The sequence below is a fragment of the Scyliorhinus torazame genome, chromosome 22 (genome assembly GCF_047496885.1).
Source record: "Scyliorhinus torazame isolate Kashiwa2021f chromosome 22, sScyTor2.1, whole genome shotgun sequence".
Taxonomy (NCBI): Eukaryota; Metazoa; Chordata; class Chondrichthyes; order Carcharhiniformes; family Scyliorhinidae; genus Scyliorhinus; species Scyliorhinus torazame.
Genome location: NC_092728.1, coordinates 77,401,015 through 77,418,479, shown reverse-complemented (window position 1 = coordinate 77,418,479; position 17,465 = coordinate 77,401,015). Strand labels below are relative to the sequence as shown.

General features: G+C 45.1%; 1 protein-coding gene across 5 annotated transcripts in view; it reads right to left on the bottom strand.

Moving 5' to 3' along the window:
• The window catches only part of rabgap1 (RAB GTPase activating protein 1), a 286,948-nt gene that overhangs the window by 49,722 nt on the left and 219,761 nt on the right, over positions 1 to 17,465 (bottom strand). For all 5 annotated transcript variants that reach the window (XM_072488399.1, XM_072488395.1, XM_072488396.1 and 2 more), the window contains 3 exons: positions 15,650 to 15,724; positions 12,227 to 12,352; positions 6,653 to 6,796 (listed from right to left, as the gene is read on the bottom strand). In XM_072488399.1, the coding sequence (XP_072344500.1) occupies positions 6,653 to 6,796; positions 12,227 to 12,352; positions 15,650 to 15,724 (345 nt within the window). The remainder of the gene's footprint in view (positions 1 to 6,652; positions 6,797 to 12,226; positions 12,353 to 15,649; positions 15,725 to 17,465) is intronic.

The window sequence follows — 17,465 nt, the reverse complement described above, 5'->3', positions numbered from 1 at the left end:
TCCAGGATGGATAATGCAGAGATCGAAGTTGACACAAAAATCGGCAAAACAGTATCGATCTTCTAGTGGCTCCACACGGTCTGGGCATTCAGCACTACCAACACGGCCATGAAAGTGCAACTCTACATGTCCAAAGGAGTACAAACTGCAACCAAAGTGAGACATAGACGAGAACAGCACCAGCAAAGGTTTTACTTAAATTGGAGGTCTTTCACCAGCGCTGCCCAAGTAAGATTCTTGTATCATACTGAACCACATGAGTATCACCAATGAGCAAGTGCTACAGAGGACTGGTCAGAAGTGCCTGCAGAACATTGATGGAGACATGACTGAGGCTGGCAGGGCACTTTTTTGCCTCCTGGATGTCCGTCCAGTCAGAGGTGCAGCAGAATGGACGCAAACAGATGTTATCAGATGACAGGACTGGCCAAAGATGACCCGGTGGAGTACATTTAAGAGGGACATTCAAGAGTGTGATATCACCTGGGTTGAAGAAAAAGATATTGTAATGGGTCGGGGCCGGTGTCTTGCTGCCCATAGTTCCTCTGGTCCCATGCAGGACAAAGTCTATGTTACACAAAGGACAGTGAATGTTTGGAACAGACTGTTAAAGAAGCAACCAAGGTTGATAATGTTAGTAATTTCAAGAGGAAATTGGCATGAAAATGAATTGAAAGATTTAAGAAATATGTGTACATTCTGCTCTTGAAGCAAGGCACTGACCAGATTCAACAAACTAATCTGGTATATTCCAACTGTATTAATAGATAGGTTAGGTAAGTGGACTAAAATTTGGCAGCTGGAGTTTAACGTGGGTAAGTGTGAGGATATCCATTTTGGTTGGAAAAATGGAAAGGCAACTTATTATCTAAATGGAGAGAAACTTTAAAGTGCTTTAGTGCAGAGGGATTTGGGTGTCCTCGAGCATGAATTGTAGAAAACTAGATTGCAGGTATAGCAGGTAATAAGAAAGGCAAATGTAATTTTGGCCTTTATAGCTAAAGGAATAGAGTATAAAAGGGGGTGTTGCTGAAACTGTACAAGGCATTGATGAGACCGCACCTGGAGCGCTGTGTACAGTTTTGGTCCCCTTACTTGAGGAGGGATGCAGTTGTATTAGAGGCAAGTTCAGAGGAGGTACACTAGATTGATTTCAGAGATGAGGGGTCTGTCTTATGAAGAGAGATTGAGCAGTTTAGGCCGATACTCTTGAGTTTAGAAGAATGAGAGATCACTAATTGAGTTCTATAAGGTGATATAAGGTATTGACAAAGCAGACGTGGAGTGGATGTTGCTTCTAGTGGGGCCATCTAGAACGAAAGGTCATAGTTTTAGGATAAGGGGTAGCAGATTTAAAACAGAGGTGAGGTGAAATTACTTTTTGCAAAGCGTCTGTGGAAATCACCACCCCAGAGTGCGGTGGATGCCGGGGCATTGAGTAAATTTAAGTAGGAGGTAGAGAAATTTTTAATTAATAATGGGTTGAAGGGTTATGGACAACAGGCCGGAAAGTGGAGTTGAGGTCGAGATGAGATCAGCCACGATCGAATTGAATGTCGGAACAGGCTCGAGACTTACTCCTGCTCCAAGTTCTTAAATCTGTATTTCAATATCTATTGCCGGTGTAGTTGCTTTCAACTTTCTCTTCTTGTGTTCAGGAACCATGGAACAGATGTAGTGGACATAGGGCACAAGGAGAGGATATAAAACATATATTTCCTAAATTGCAAAGATCGAGTCTGCTTGAGCCACAAGGTGTGGCCAGGACCAGTTCTAGCAGGCTGGGAGAATCACCTGCACTGAGCTGATGACTGCAGCTACTCAGCAGCCGATTTCACCTTGATGGTGCCAAGTGGTCTCCGGCACACGAATGAAGTGCACCCTCGAATTGAACCATCATTTTAAATCAATCACACTCCTCTGGGTGAACTTCCAGGGTCTTTCTAAAACAAACTGCAGTGCAGACACGAAAGAAAGAAATCATAGAATTTACAGTGCAGAACATAAGAACATGGCTGATCTTTTGTGGACTCAGCTCCACTTTCCGGCCTGAACACCATAACCCTTAATCCCTTTATTCTTCAAAAAACTATCTATCTTTATCTTAAAAACATTTAATGAAGGAGCCTCTACAGGTTCACTGGACAAGGAATTCCATAGATTCACAACCCTTTGGGTGAAGAAGTTCCTCCTAAACTCAGTCCTAAATCTACTTCCCCTTATTTTGAGGCTATGCCCCCTAGTTCTGCTTTCACCCGCCAGTGGAAACAACCTGCCCGCATCTATCCTATCTATTTACTTCATAATTTCATATGTTTCTATAAGATCCCCCCATATCCTTCTAAATTCCAACGAGTACAGTCCCAATCTACTCAACCTCTCCTCGTAATCCAACCCCTTCAGCTCTGGGATTAACCTAGTGAATCTCCTCTGCACACCCTCCAGTGCCAGTACGTCCTTTCTGAAGTAAGGTGACCAAAACTGAACCCCCTCCCCCGCCAACTAGCCATGACCCCTCCTCGGCCAGCCACACGCCCGCACCCCACACCCGGCCCGTTCCCCACAGCGGCACACCCTCGCCTCAAACCACCCCCCACTCGCTCCAGCTTCTCCTTGACCATAGCAGCAGCAACTCGATTCCCCCCCCCCCCCCCCCCCCCCCCCGGTGGCTAGGACCCATCCTAGCTGATTTACTCCCCCCATTGCACTTCCGCAAGTCAGCTGACTCCTGCTGACCCTGGCCACTCTCGCCTCTCCCTCGACTCCTCCCATTGTGTGGCACACCCTCCTCTCCCGCTCCCCATCCACATCCATAGGCTCTCCCCCTCCCGTTCTGAGCGCGGGAAACAACCCTCGCTTCCCGGCCCCGGCCCCTCCAGTCTTCAGCGCGGGAAAAAGCCCGCGCTTTCCACCTACCAGGCCCCGCCACCTCTGACGCAGCTCCTTTTACAGGCCCAGTCCCCTCACCCCTGACTTGGGCCTCCCCCTCCCTGCAGGGCCCCATCTCACCTCCAAGAGCACCCCCGACCAACCCAACCAAAACAGTGCCCAACCCGCCCCAGCCACACTCACCGACCCAAAAGAGAAAAACACAGAGAATAAGAAACCCCGAGCAATACAAAGGCCCCCCCCTCAAAACGAAAATAAACATAGCATATCAACCGCAGTCCCCAATCGCCCATCCCGATCCTCAGTCTGTGTCCAACTTCTCGGCCTGAACAAAGGCCCACGCCTCCTCCGGAGACTCAAAATAATGGTGCCGGTCCTTGTAGGTAACCCACAGTCGCGCCGGCTGCAACATGCCAAACTTCACCCCCTTCCTGTGCAGCTCCGCCTTCGCTCGATTGTACCCGGCCCTCCTCTTCGCCACCTCCGCACTCCAGTCCTGATATATCCGAACCTTGGCGTTCTCCCACCGGCTGCTCCTCTCCTTCTTGGCCCACCTGAGCACACACTCCCGATCGACGAACCGATGGAACCTCACCAGCACCGCCCGAGGAGGCTCGTTAGCCTTGGGCCTCCTCGCCAACACTCTATGGGCCCCTTCCAGCTCCAGGGGCCCCTGGAAGGACCCCGCTCCCATCAGCGAGTTCAACATGGTGACCACATAGGCCTCCACGTCCGGCCCTTCCAGCCCCTCCAGGAGGCCCAGAATCCACAGATTCTTCCGCCTCGACCGATTCTCCATCTCCTCGAACCGCTCCTGCCATTTCTTGTGGAGCGCCTCGTGCGCCTCCACCTTTACCGCCAGGACTAAGGTCATGTCCTCATTGTCAGAGATCTTTTGTCGAGCCTCGCGGATCCCCACCCCCTGGGCCGTCTGTGTCTCCAGCAGCTTATCAATAGACGCCTTCATCGGCTCTAGCAGGTCCGTTTTAATCTCTGAAGCAGTGCTGGATACCCTCCTGCTGCTCTTCCGCCCACTGCATCCACGCTGCCTGGTCTCCGCCTGCCGCCATTTTGTCCTTCTTCCCTTGCACCTTCTTCGGGTCCACCACCACCTTTATTGTCGCCCCGCTCCTAGTTGAAGCCATATACTGACGGGGACCTGTTGTAGACTCCTTCCCACACCGGGAAACATCATAAAAGTGCCGTTGGGGGCCCTGAAAAGAGCCCGAAAGTCCGCTTTTGCGGGAGCCGCCGAATGTGCGACTTAGCTCCGCATAGCCGCAACTGGAAGCCGGCCATAGCCCCATTTCCATCAGTCACTGGCATGTTATTTGTGTCTTCCACTGTGAAGACCGATCCAAAAAACCTGTTCAATTCCTCAGCCATTTCCTCATCTCCCATTATTAAATCTCCCTTCTCATCCTCTAAAGGACCAATATTTACCTAAGCCACTCTTTTTTGTTTTATGTATTTGTAGAAACTTTTACTATCTGTTTTTATATTCTGAGCAAGTTTACTCTCATAATCTATCTTACTCTTCTTTATAGCTTTTTTAGTAGCTTTCTGTTGCCCCCTAAAGATTTCCCAGTCCTCTAGTCTCCCACTAATCTTTGCTATTTTGTATGCTTTTTCCTTCAATTTGATACTCTCCCTTATTTCCTGAAATATCCACGGTCGATTTTCCCTCCTTCTACCGTCCTTCCTTTTTGTTGGTATAAACCTTTGCTGAGCACTGTGAAAAATCGCTTGGAAGGTTCTCCACTGTTCCTCAACTGTTTCACCATAAAGTCTTTGCTCCCAGTCTACCTTAGCTAGTTCTTCTCTCATCCCATTGTAATCTCCTTTGTTTAAGCACAAAACACGAGTGTTTGATTTTACCTTCTCACCCTCCATCTGTATTTTAAATTCCACCATATTGTGATCGCTCCTTCCGAGAGGATCCCTAACTATGAGATCCTGAATCAATCCTGTCTCATTACACAGGACCAGATCTAGGACCGTGTTCCCTCGTAGGTTCCATTACATACTGTTCTAGGAAACTATCGCGGATACATTCTATAAACTCCTCCTCAAGGCTGCCTTGACCGACCTGGTTAAACCAATCGACATGTAGATTAAAATCCCCCATAACTGCTGTACCATTTCTACATGCATCAGTTATTTCTTTGTTTATTGCCTGACCCATCATAATGTTACTACTTGGTGGCCTATAGACTACTCCTATCAGTGACTTTTTCTCCTGACTATTCCTGATTTCCACCCAAATGGATTCAACCTTATCCTCCATAGCACCGATATCATCCCTTACTATTGCCCGGATGTCATCCTTACTTAACAGAACTACACCACCTCCCTTACCATCCACTCTGTCCTTCCGAATAGTTTGATACCCTCGGATATTTAACTCCCAGTCGTGACCATCCTTTAACCATGTTTCAGTAATGGCCACTAAATCATAGTCATTCACGATGATTTGCGCCATCAACTTATTTACCTTCTTCCGAATACTACGAGCATTCAGGTAAAGTACACTTATGTTGGCTTTTTTTTTTTTACCTGTGTTCTGAATCTTAACACCTCGATCAGTAACCTCTCCTAAGTTATATTTCCTCTCAACTTTTCTCCTAATTTTCCTTGTCGTTGAACCCATATCTTCATGTAACAACCTGCCACATCGCTTACCATTAATGTTTTTACTTTCCGTTTTATTCCTTTTAGTATTCCTGGTCCTATTCACTGAGTTCCCCTCAGTCACTGTACCTTGTACTGTCGCCCTTTTTGATTTTTGACTATGGCTTCTCTGCCTTACACTTTCCCCCTTACTGCCTTTTGTTTCTGTCCCTGTTTTACTACCTTCCAACTTCCTGCATCGGTTCCCACCCCCCTGCCACATTAGTTTAAACCCTCCCCAACAGCTCTAGCAAACACCCCCCCCCCCCCCCCCCCCAGGACATCAGTTCCATTCGGCCCATCGAGTCTGCACCAGCCCTTGGAAAGAGCACCCTACCTAAGCCCACATCTCCACCCCATCCCCGTAAACCAGTAACCCCACTTAACCTTTTTGGACACTAAGGGCAATTTAGCATGGCCAATCCACCTAACCCGCACATCTTTGAACTGTGAGAGGAAACCAGGGCATCCGGAGGAAACCTATGCAGACACAGGGAGAACGTGCAGACTCCGCACAGATAGTGGCCCAAGCCAGGAATCAAACCTGGCACCGTAGAGCTGTGAAGCAATTATGCTAACCACTGTGCTACCGTGCTGCCCCGTATGGCACACGGACTCCACACAGACTGTGGCCTGGGGCCGGGATCGAACACGGGTCCTCGGGGCCATGAGGCAGCAGTGCTAAGCTTTTAAAAAAAATTTAGAGTACCCAATTCATTTTTTCCAATGAAGGGGCAATTTAGCGTGGCCAATTCACCTACCCTGCACATCTTTGGGATGTGGGGGCGAAACCCACGCAGACACAGGGAGAATGTGCAAACTTTTAGAGTGGTTTCACAGGTCGGCGCAACATTGAGGACCGAAGGGCCTGTACTGCGCTGTTATGTTCTATGTTCCACACGGGCAGTGACCCAGAGCAGGGTTCGAACCTGGGATCTCGGCGCCATGAGGCAGCAGGGCTATCTCTTTTGAACAACTTAATATAGAACTCGAACCCAGTTGAGATTGTTTACAATCTTTTCAATCATTCTTTTAAATTAACCTTGATATTCCAAGGGTACAATTATGTTCACTTTAAAATAAATACACTTACCTCACAGAGCAGCAGGTCAATGATATGGAAGACCATATAGAGTGGGAACTTAGCAGTGAACAGAGTGAGAAACCATTGGGAAGCATACATGTGTGCTTCAAGACTGATGTTTAAGAAGTGGTTGTACAAATCTGGAATGTACTCCTGAAAGTAAAAACAACACTTATTAGCAGCAGATGTAGCAATAATCATTCTTGAAGTTAAGGCGCACTCATTACATCTATCAAGTATAGGAATACTAAAGTTACTTGTCTTCTAACGACTCTTTACAGTCATAAACCACAAATTCTGTAAAATCATCTAAATAGAAGGTTTTTGTTGGTACTGTTTTCATCAGTCACTCTGGGATATGTGAATTGCACCATGCAATTTTTGTTAACTTAGGCAAGAGAAGAGATGGAGACATCAACAACTTCAGGGTGTACAAAGTGTTTTACATCCAATGCAGCACTTTTGAAATGTACAGTGCGATTCAACGGAAACATTTCAACGTCTGGCTTTGGGCACGTTTGGCGAGGTGTTTCGCGACATGTGTTGGCGAGATCTTGGCCGTATTCAACAGCACTTAGTGCCAAAAATAAGGCCCCAGAAGATTCTCAACATTACAGGCTCCCTCGCCGTCAGATTCCGCCGACTCCCATCTCAGCAGCTCGCCACTAACAAGGCGGAGCTGCTTTTAAACACTTCCTCACCACCCACCCCAGTCAACGCACAAGCATGGCAGCAGGCAAGCTTGCTCCTCGCTTTGGACCAGCTGCAGGGCCAGCAATACTGCCTGGGAGACAGTAGCAGCAGCTGTCAGAGCAGGCAGCATCAACAGACGACAAACGCAACAAGTTACAAAGCTAAGTTACCACCTCTCTCCTGGCATCAGTTCCGCCTGCCACCCCTCAAATTCCCAACCACCCTTTCCCAAATCACAGGCTGACACATGACACCCTCCCCAAATCCGATCTTGGTGTTTGCAGACCCTCCCGACCATCAAGCATGTGGCTCACAATGCCCTCTCTTTGGCCCCACAGGAGAAGATAGCCCATAATAAACGGGAAAGGGCCAAGACGGGGTGTGGGGATGCGGAGTCCTAGCGATCTGAGTCCTCACTCCCGATGAGGAACGGGCCCTGGAAATCATGGGGTTGGCCGAGGAGAGAGCAGACACGGACAGCATGGTTGCCCAGTGGCAGAGAGGTGAGGATCCACTGCCCCTTCACCCAGATGACCTGTCTCAAGTGAGTAATTGATGTCAGACAAATGATCCTTCACTTACACTGACAACACGTCCATTGTCTCGCAGGATCTCCATCTGATGAGGCTGGGCCACCCGGAGTCGTTTCGTTCCCCCGCCACCCAAGAGACCGTCTGGGAGGAGAGCTCAGAGGAAACCACTATCGCGGTGTCACAGCAATCACCCCACCTTCCATCAACGCAGAGACACACACCTCGATTGGCGATGTTAGTGGACTGGTTTCTGGGGCACAATCTGGTAAGCACCACACAGTTGCAGATGCACATCAGGTGGAGGCAGGAACATCCAAAGGAGTCAGCAGTCGTAGGTCTGCTGGATCCCAGGACTCAGCTGGGTCCCAGGCAGATGCCAAGCTTTTGGACAAGGTTCTCCTACAGCTGATGCAGATGATAGGACACAACTGTGACATTCAAGAGGGAGTGTCAGTGACAGTCCAGGGACTTGAAGGAGTCCCAAAAGCTGCAGGCGCCGATAATGAGTAGCACCAAAGCCAATACTTCTAGTGTGGTGACCGCAGTGGACGTCTGCTTCTTGAGTGATGTTGTCCAAGGCATGGCTCAGTCTGTGACGACTATGGCTAAGGGCCTCAACATCATTTCTCAGTCGTTGAGGATGTGTCCCAGATGCAGCTGGACATTGCCAAGGCACTGCAGAGCATGCCCAGTCACTGAGGAGCATCGCTGAGGGCACGACATCATATTGCAGCATCCAGTACTGGCAGCAACAGATAACTTAGAGGCCATGGAGTCCCCCGAGGTCCTACGGGTACAATCAGGGAGGACAAAGCGCTGGTGGTCAACCCGGGGCCTGCCACGGTGGTGTCCAGTTATTCCAGATTCCCCCCCTCCTGACAAGGGCGCATCTCAAGGGCAGCGGGCAGACAGGGTGACAGGGCGGCGCCAGTGACACCGGTGTCGGATGAGACCCGCCGGCTCTAGGACCTCCATAGGACGTCCACCAAGGGCATCAAAGGACACGGAGCATGGGAAGCAACAGGCTGGCTCCACTTTGCTGTGCATCCCGGTAGCACAGTGGCTAGCACTGTTGCTTCACAGCTCCAGGGTCCCAGGTTCGATTTCCGACTTGGTTACTGTGTGGAGTCTGCACATTCTCCCAGTGTCTGCGTGGGTTTCCTCCAGGTGCTCCGGTTTCCTCCCACAAGTCCCGAAATACGTGCTGTTAGGTAATTTGGACATTCTGAATTCTCCCTCTGTGTACCCGAACAGGCGCCGGAATGTGGTGACTAGGGGCCAACTAAACGACCCCTGTGTGGCTTCCTGCGGACGAGTCGGGTAATTCCCGGGAGGTTGCTGCATTCGACTCCAGTCTCGTTAATGAGATTTAAATAAATGGAAATGAGGTTTCATGATATTCTCGCCATTTGTGGCGTGATCCGGAACTCGCGCTGGAGGCGAGTTGGATTAAGTGCAAAATGGTTTGCGCCCGGCATGAATCTCGATTTTGGCCTTTCCGTTATTCACCCAGCCGGTGCAACACGGCGGTTGAATCACGCCCATCGTTATAAGGAAATATGATAGCTAATTTGTGCAGAGGAAGATTCCACAAACAGTAGAGAGATAATGACCAGATTACCTGCATTAGGTGTATAAAGTGAAAAAGCGCACATTACAGTATCAAAAGTAAATACCAAAATTACAATACAAAGAGTAATAAAACGCGGAGGAATTCCAAATTGGCAGCAGGAAATGAAATTTAAAAATGGAGGTCACAAAAAACGATTTGAGTCAAATTGCTGCCGAAGTTCATCAAGCTGTGGATTACTAACTACAGAACTATGGTCTCCTTGAATAAGGAATACCTTAAAGATCCTCAGAACCATTAAGAGGCAAACAAACGAGGAGCGTCTGAGTCACTGAACAAAACTTAGTTGCCAGATGTCATTTTGGAAATCCGTGGAATTAAAATGTGTTTTTTCAATTTGATGTGAACTCCTGGAAGCGGCTTTTTGATTCAGGTTGGGTTGTGGAATAATTAATCATTCAATAGCCAAATACCTCCTATTTCAAACAGACAAAGGATCCATTATGCCGTGCCTATTATATGCTTAGCCTTGGCAGGGCCACTTCTCCTAAGTGGTGTATTGGCATAATAACCAAAAGGTCTATTACATTGTTATGCATTTGAAACAGCATCTAAGAACCAGAAGAAAATTTAGGTAGTTGGGAGTCAAGGAAGGAACAGAATTGACTCTGCTACTTTGCTTTGAAGATCACACTGGATTCAGAATAATCCTCAACCTCAGAAACATGAACAACAGGGCAAGGGGCGACAGTGTAGCACAGTGCTTAGCACTGCTACTTCACAGCCAGGGTCCCAGGTTTGATTCACTGCTCGGATCACTATCTGTGCGGAATCTGCACGTTCGCCCCGTGTCTGCGTGGGTTTTTCTTCTGGGTGCTCCGGATTCCTCCCACAAGTCCCGAAAGATGTGCTGTTAGGTGAACTGGACATTCTGAATTCTCCCTCAGTGTACCTGAACAGGCGCCAGAGTGTGGCGACTACGGGATTTTCACAGTAACTTCATTGCAGTGTTATTTTGGACAATAATAAAGATTATTATTAATAAAAACTCAAGATGATCTCCCTACTCCCCATCTTTTAGGCAGTTTGCCTATTGGTTCACCAACGATTTAAAGGTGACCTACTTTAACCGTCAGAAAATGTCATGGAAGGAATTAAATTTTCAAATGGCCACTTAAGTACAATTCAAATTTCTGCCCTTTGGTATCGACTGCACCCAATTTTTTGTAATGCATCAACGAGGTTAAACGCCCTATCGGCAAAATTCCCATTACTTATCTGCCTTCCTAGAAAATAAAATTGTTTTACTGTTATTCTGGGGTCACTTGAAACCTTTTCAAAAACATGTAGGTCTGCTGTAACTTTTTAGATCAAAACATACAACGCACTGTTTAAATAACCAGGTTAAATCTATTCACCGAATAAAATAAACGACTTGTGTGGAAAGTATTTCACTGCACTGAGAACAGTCTGCTGGAAACCCATCTAAATGGTGGTTTTAGGAAATCGGAGTTTACTGAAAATATGGCGATATATCTATAACTTGTAATAATAACAATGTTATATTAAGTACAGACTGTACTTGCAAAATTTGCATTAAAATTATTCTATTTTAAGCAGCATTTTTAAATACAGGTTCCATGGACCCAAAAACTGGAAGTCAGGTCCATTTATAGTGTGTGTGAAATCTGATAATGATGTAAAAATATCAAGGAAAACAAAGGATCACCAACTGACTTGCTTTCTAAAGGTAAAATTCCATACAGAAATCATTAACATTGAGCCTTGTACATCTTGTATTTTTAGCAAAGATTTAGTGGTTTAAAAGGTTAATCATATTTTAGAAAGAGGGAAATTTGGAAATCTACATAACTCTTATTAAATTTATCTGTCCACATTTTACAAATGAAACAAAAATACCACTATACCCTCCAGGGAGGTAGACTTGTAATGCAGTGAGTAGCCAGAGATTCCGGGTGCATGTCCCACTCTAGAACTTGATGGCTCAAGGAAAGTGCATTCATAATGTGGCCATAAAGGTTGAACATCAATCTGCAAATCCTTCCAACACATGCCAGCAGCAGGCAGTAAGTGCAGGAAAGATTGCTGGTCAGCCATGTGATGGAAAGAATATTGGAGTCTCGATCAACACTAGTCACAGCTCCAGACTACAACATGCATGTAGAAGTGCACGTTGCACAGCAACTCGGACTCTCTGGGGCCAGCTGGCTCAATTGGATCAGGCTGTGAACAGCACAGGGTTCATTCCCCGTCCTGTTTGGGATGGATTTAGGACCTGTCTCCGTGCCCTACCCATGCTGTGGGTCAGACCTGACTTCGGTCAGAGAACTGACATTCTTCAGGGCTCAGAACAGAGTGTGACAGATCTCTCCTTTTCTATTTTCTTCTTCTTTCTCTCCCAGCCTCCTTTTATATTGCACAATTCTGTGGGAAAGAGAATGGGGTAACTGTTGGATGTTTCCCTCTCTACTGTTCTCAAATATGATAGTGGTCTGGGTTTGCTTGGTTTCCATCATTACCCTACAATACTAACTACATCTCTCGACTTTGACTCTTTTAAAAGCTCACATCAGTTCGAATGAATTTAGTTCCACATTGCACAGAATTTATTCAGATGACATAAAATCAAAATGGTACATTTTCGGTGTTAAATAAACTCTGTAGCAATACAGGTTCTCCCAATAAATCTATTAACCATCCATAGTTCAACCTGTACATTTCTTCCCACAATGACGACTTGGGGTAAGAGTATGTTTTTATTTTTACCTGCATCAGTCTTTCCAGCTGATAGAACTTGCAATGCAAGTCTTCAAAATTTTGTTTAAAAAGTTCCCTGAGTCCATAATCAAACATGATTTTGACCAAAACACTAAATGCTTGCTCTTCAGGCATCTGAAATTATACAAATTGAAACGGTCATTAGAAAAACAGTAATTTATAATCATAGATTTCTTTGACAAGGTACTATGCACTGTTCAAAAAATGTTACAAAAAATGATTGTCACCAATAACCCATTTGGAAGTTCTTTGCTACATACAAAGAAACTATGGCTTCCCATCACCAACCCCTCTCCTTCTGTATTGGGCCAAGTTACTTCTTAAACTACTTCTAAAGACTCTTTAAAAAAAACTTAGCTGTAGTACAGAGGCTCCAGAGTCCAACTCCTTCAACTTGGCTCAATTAAAACATGGTTACTTGCTTGAAATGCCAACTTTTAATTAAAGTCAGGATGGAAAATATCTGATTGCACCAAGAATCAAGTTCATTAAAATTTGCTGCATAGCCAAATTGTAATTCATAGTAGAGTCTTATCTGGTGGTTTATCAGGTAAAACTCATTATTTTGTATGGGTCGGAGCCATAGATAGAGTTCAATTCTTGATCAGTGCTGCATATGGTTGATTTGAGCTGGGGGAGGAGGGGGGCGCAGGGGATAGCAGTATTGGCAATACAGCTGGCCTACCAATTGAGATAGTGTTTTTTGCAAAGGAGACAAGAAGAATAACTCAGATGGGGATTCTCCACATAACCCCTTTTGTTGCACTTGAAAGCAGACAGCCAGGAGCACACTGCCAGTGGCTAGAGAAAAGGCCACCCATTTCAGCCCTTCAGGCAATGGGAATTTTATGTTCTAGTGGACAAGGTGAAGTAAAAATGAAATAGCAAAGAGGCAATATGGGTACGGTTTAACATGTTATAAAAATATAAGATATATCAAAATAGAAACATATATGATTTGAAGGTTAGAATCTCTTTTCTTAATGTTCAGACAATTGAGCATATAGCAAGTCCTAACTTAAAGTTGTGGTTACGTCCCTGAAATTCATGACTTTAAGCAAATCACAATTTCCCATCAAACCAATGTAGGTTCTGTGGGGTAAGTACCTTCCTCAGTAAAAAATTGATACCATATAAGTTGAAATACTTTACATTGTTAAATTCCTACATTGGTAAATTAAATAACTTTTAAAAAAGTAAAAAATATAAAAGAACTACATTAACTTTCTACTTACAGAGCCTCCCGTTGGTGCCAAACCTGTTTCCCAAATCTCCCATTTGCCACACATCCCACTTCCTTACGCTCTTGGTCACTGCAGACCCCTCCTCCCTCCGATTCGCAGTCTCTACTGTTCCCTAACTGATTCTCCTGCTGCTGACGTTCCAACTTGCAGCCTCTCCTGCTCCACACACACCCAAACCTTACTCTCCTAACCTCCCACTCCCCGACTCTCCTGCTCACTGCTTCACCCTCCTGGACCTGCTTTCCCATCCAATTTGAAGACGGGTCTATTATTGAAATAAAAATAGAAACGTGCTGGTAAAACTCAGCAGGTCTGGCAGCATGGAGGGGAGTGAGAAAGAGAGTAAACATTTTAAGTCCGTATGACTCTTTTCCAGAAGCTGCTTCTTCTGCTTCGCCTCTCGAGAGCCCTCTCTCTCGGCAAGGGTAGTAGTGAGTGGGAGCATTGTTAAACATCTATTGTAACAGCCCCAGCTCCGTATTTCTAAACCATCGTATCCTGCACTTTCATAACCATGGAGCTCCATCATCAGATCTGAATCTTGAATGGGAAAGCAGACTCAAGAGAAGGAACTGGCGAACAGACGAGTTGGGGAGGGGGCTGTTGTGTTATGTAATTTGGAATAACACAAGCTGCCACTTGATGCAGTTTTGAGTAAAAGATGCTCCAGATTTTGAAGTGAGTTCAATGTGTTTTATTGAACTATTAGCACAGTTCTCAATGAGTTCGACTCTCTGCTAAGCTAAATGTTGTAACTCAGTCTAACTGAACCAGCCTTGCTCTAAGCCACGTGCTGGGGTGTGATGCTGAGGATACACCCTGTCTCGCGCTGTAGATGTTGGTCTGTGGAAAGAGGCGGGGTGTGAGTGCCTCATCCCTTTTATAGTGAGATACTACCCCCGAGTGTCCTGACTGCTCATTGGTCGTGTCCAATTCTATGTGTTCATTAGCTGCATGTTTGCATATCATGACAGGGGCAAGTATCAATGAGAGGATGAGTCAGGGGGCACCAGAGGCCACAAGTTGAAGAGTCGGCAGCAAGAGAAAGGGTCAGGGAGAGGTTGCTCTAAGACAAGGTCACACGGCCCAATGTCAGACCAGTGGGAAATTATTTTAAAATAAATCTTGCGACCCTAAACTGACTGACGTTAAAGCAAAACAATGTTAAACCGGGCAACATTAAATGTGGATTTATTGTATATGGATTTGAGCTGTTAACACTTCCATCTAAACTCTTCCATTAATTATGCTTTGAAATCACTAACTACTCTTTATTCTCTATTATCTCTAAAGCGGATACTTAAAAGAAGTATTAAACAACACAAATGTTTGAAACAATTTATAACTTTTTATAGCTTGCTTCAGCACAACTTTCTAAATTTAATCGCAAGTTATTTCTACCCTTCAGCTCTTGGCTACCTAGACAATAAGATAATGTCTTCTGTCACACATGTGAACATCTATTAGTTAAATATGCACAAATCATTCAGATAAATATTCACTAAGTAACCTGCTGCCAACAAGCTCCTAAAGTGGAAAAAGTTGTTCTACAGCAATGGTCAAGTTACCAAAGTTGAATCTTCAATGTAATACAAAGAAGGTGCTTTGTGCTGCACTAACACCGTTAAAACTATAACTATAAAATTCTTTCTGAAATAGATCTTTGAAAAAAAGTGCTTCTGCAAATCCCCGATTAAAGAAATTAATTTTCAGTTGCACAGAACTACACCCTTGTGTTGCACAACTGGCAAACAAGGTCTTCTGGGTAAGAATGACTTGTCTGGGGAATAGCCGACTTTACAATATCAACATACAAAACTTGAACATTTTAAAATAAGTGCTCAGCAAGCTCTGCTTTAAATCTTAAGCCATTTAAAGTGACCACTATTTTTAACAAATTCAAACTGTTTACGCCACCGTCCTCATTTCAACTGAACTTTTCTTTACTACAGGACTTCACAAAGAATATGATGCTTCTTTTGTAACATTCTATATTAAGAAATGTTTAGCAGCCTTTGTAACAAATTCAGCTGAGAAACCTACATGCAATACAAAATATTTCCATAAGATGGCACTTAATATGAACCATTTCAAGCTATCATATAGACATTGAATACTTAAAGTACAGCAATTGCAACCCCCCCTCCACAAAATAATGCATACTCACATGCAGGAGAAGCACAGCAGCAAGGAAGGACTGGCCTTGACAGTAACCAATCTCTTCATCATAAACTGAATAAGCCTGAATAAAAATACAATTCAACTTTTGAGTATTCTGTGATATTTAATGATCAAGATCTACACAAAACAAAATTAATTTTCTGGTGTCAAGTGCAAGGAAACTCCATTCTGATTGATATGCTGTATCAAATTTAGCCAAATTAATCAATACTTAAAACATGTAGCTTTCCGCTTTTAGGTTTGGTTCATCTTGTTTAAGAAAAATAAACTTAAATGCCAAAACAAAATATGCAAAGTTAAGTTCTGTCCTGGAGTTGAGGATGATATATTTGTATGGATAGAGTAGGTTAATAGACAAGAAGCAGAGAGGAGGAGAAACAGGACATTTTCAAGTTGACAGGTTGTGGCTAGGAGTGCAGCAGGGATCAGTGCTGGGCCTCAGCTGTTTATATCTATATATTGACTTTTCTGAGAGGCACAGAGTAATGTATTGGATCCGGCTTCCTGATGGTACAAAGCTAGGTCGGAACGCAAGCTGTGAAGAGGACACAGAGAGGCCACAAAAACGTATAAGCTGGTTAATTGAATGGGCAACAAGGAGGCATATGGAGTATAATATGGGGAAGGGTGAGGTTACTCACTTTAGTCGCAAGAATAGAAAAGCAGAATATTTTTTTAAAACGTATGCAGCTTGCAACTGTTGATGTTCAATGTGTCTTGGCTATGTTCATACAAGGAACAGAAATTTAACTTGCAGGCACAGCAAGCTATTAGGAAGGTAAATTGTGCGTTGGCAAAGGGATTAGAGCACAAGAATAAGAAGTCTTGCTACAGGGCTTTGTTGAGACCACATCTAGAATACTGTATGCAGTTTTGGTCTCCACATTTAAGGAATTATACATTTGCATTGGAGGCAGTACAGTGAAGATTCACTAGATTGGTTGCTGGGTTGAGAGGGTTACCCTACGCTGAGAGGGGGCCAATATTGGGTAAATTGGGCTTATTTTCCCTGGAGTTTAGAAGAACGAGAGGTGATCTCATTGAAACGTTCAAGATTCTGAAGGGGTTTGACAGGATAGGCACAGAGGTTGTTTCCGTTGGCCTGGGAATCAAAAACAGGAGGGACTGAGGGTGGACACAGACTCAGGTACTGGTCGTGGGTTTGGAAGGTGCTGCCTAAGGAACCAAGGTGGGTTACTGCAGTGCATTTTGTAGATGGTGCACACAGCTGCCATTGTTAGTCGGTGGTGGTGGGATTGAATGTTTGTGGAAGGGGTAGTAATCAAGCAGGCTGCTTTGTCCTGGATGGTGTCGAGCATCAAGTGTTGCACTCATCCAGGCAAGTGGAGAGTATTCCATTACACTCCTTACTTGTACCTTGTAGATGGTGGACAGGCTTTTGGAGGCGAGTTACTGGTCATAGGATTCCTAGCCTTTGACCTGCTCTGTAACCACAGTAAGTAATATGGCTAGTCCAATTCAGTTTCTGATCAATGGGAACCCCCAGAATGTTGATTATGGGGGATTCAGCGACGGTAATGCCATTGAATGTCATGGGGCGATGGTTAGAGCCTCTCTTGTAGGAGATGGTCATTGCCTGGCATGTATGTGGCATGAATGTAACTTGCCGCTTGCCAGCCCAAGCCTGGATATTGGCCAGGTCTTGCTGCATTTGAACATGGACTGCTTCATTATCTGAGGAGCTGGGAATGTTACTGAACATTGTGCAGTAATCCCACTTCTGACCTTATGATGGAAGGCAAGTCATTGATGAAACAGCTGAAGATGGTTGGGCCTAGGAC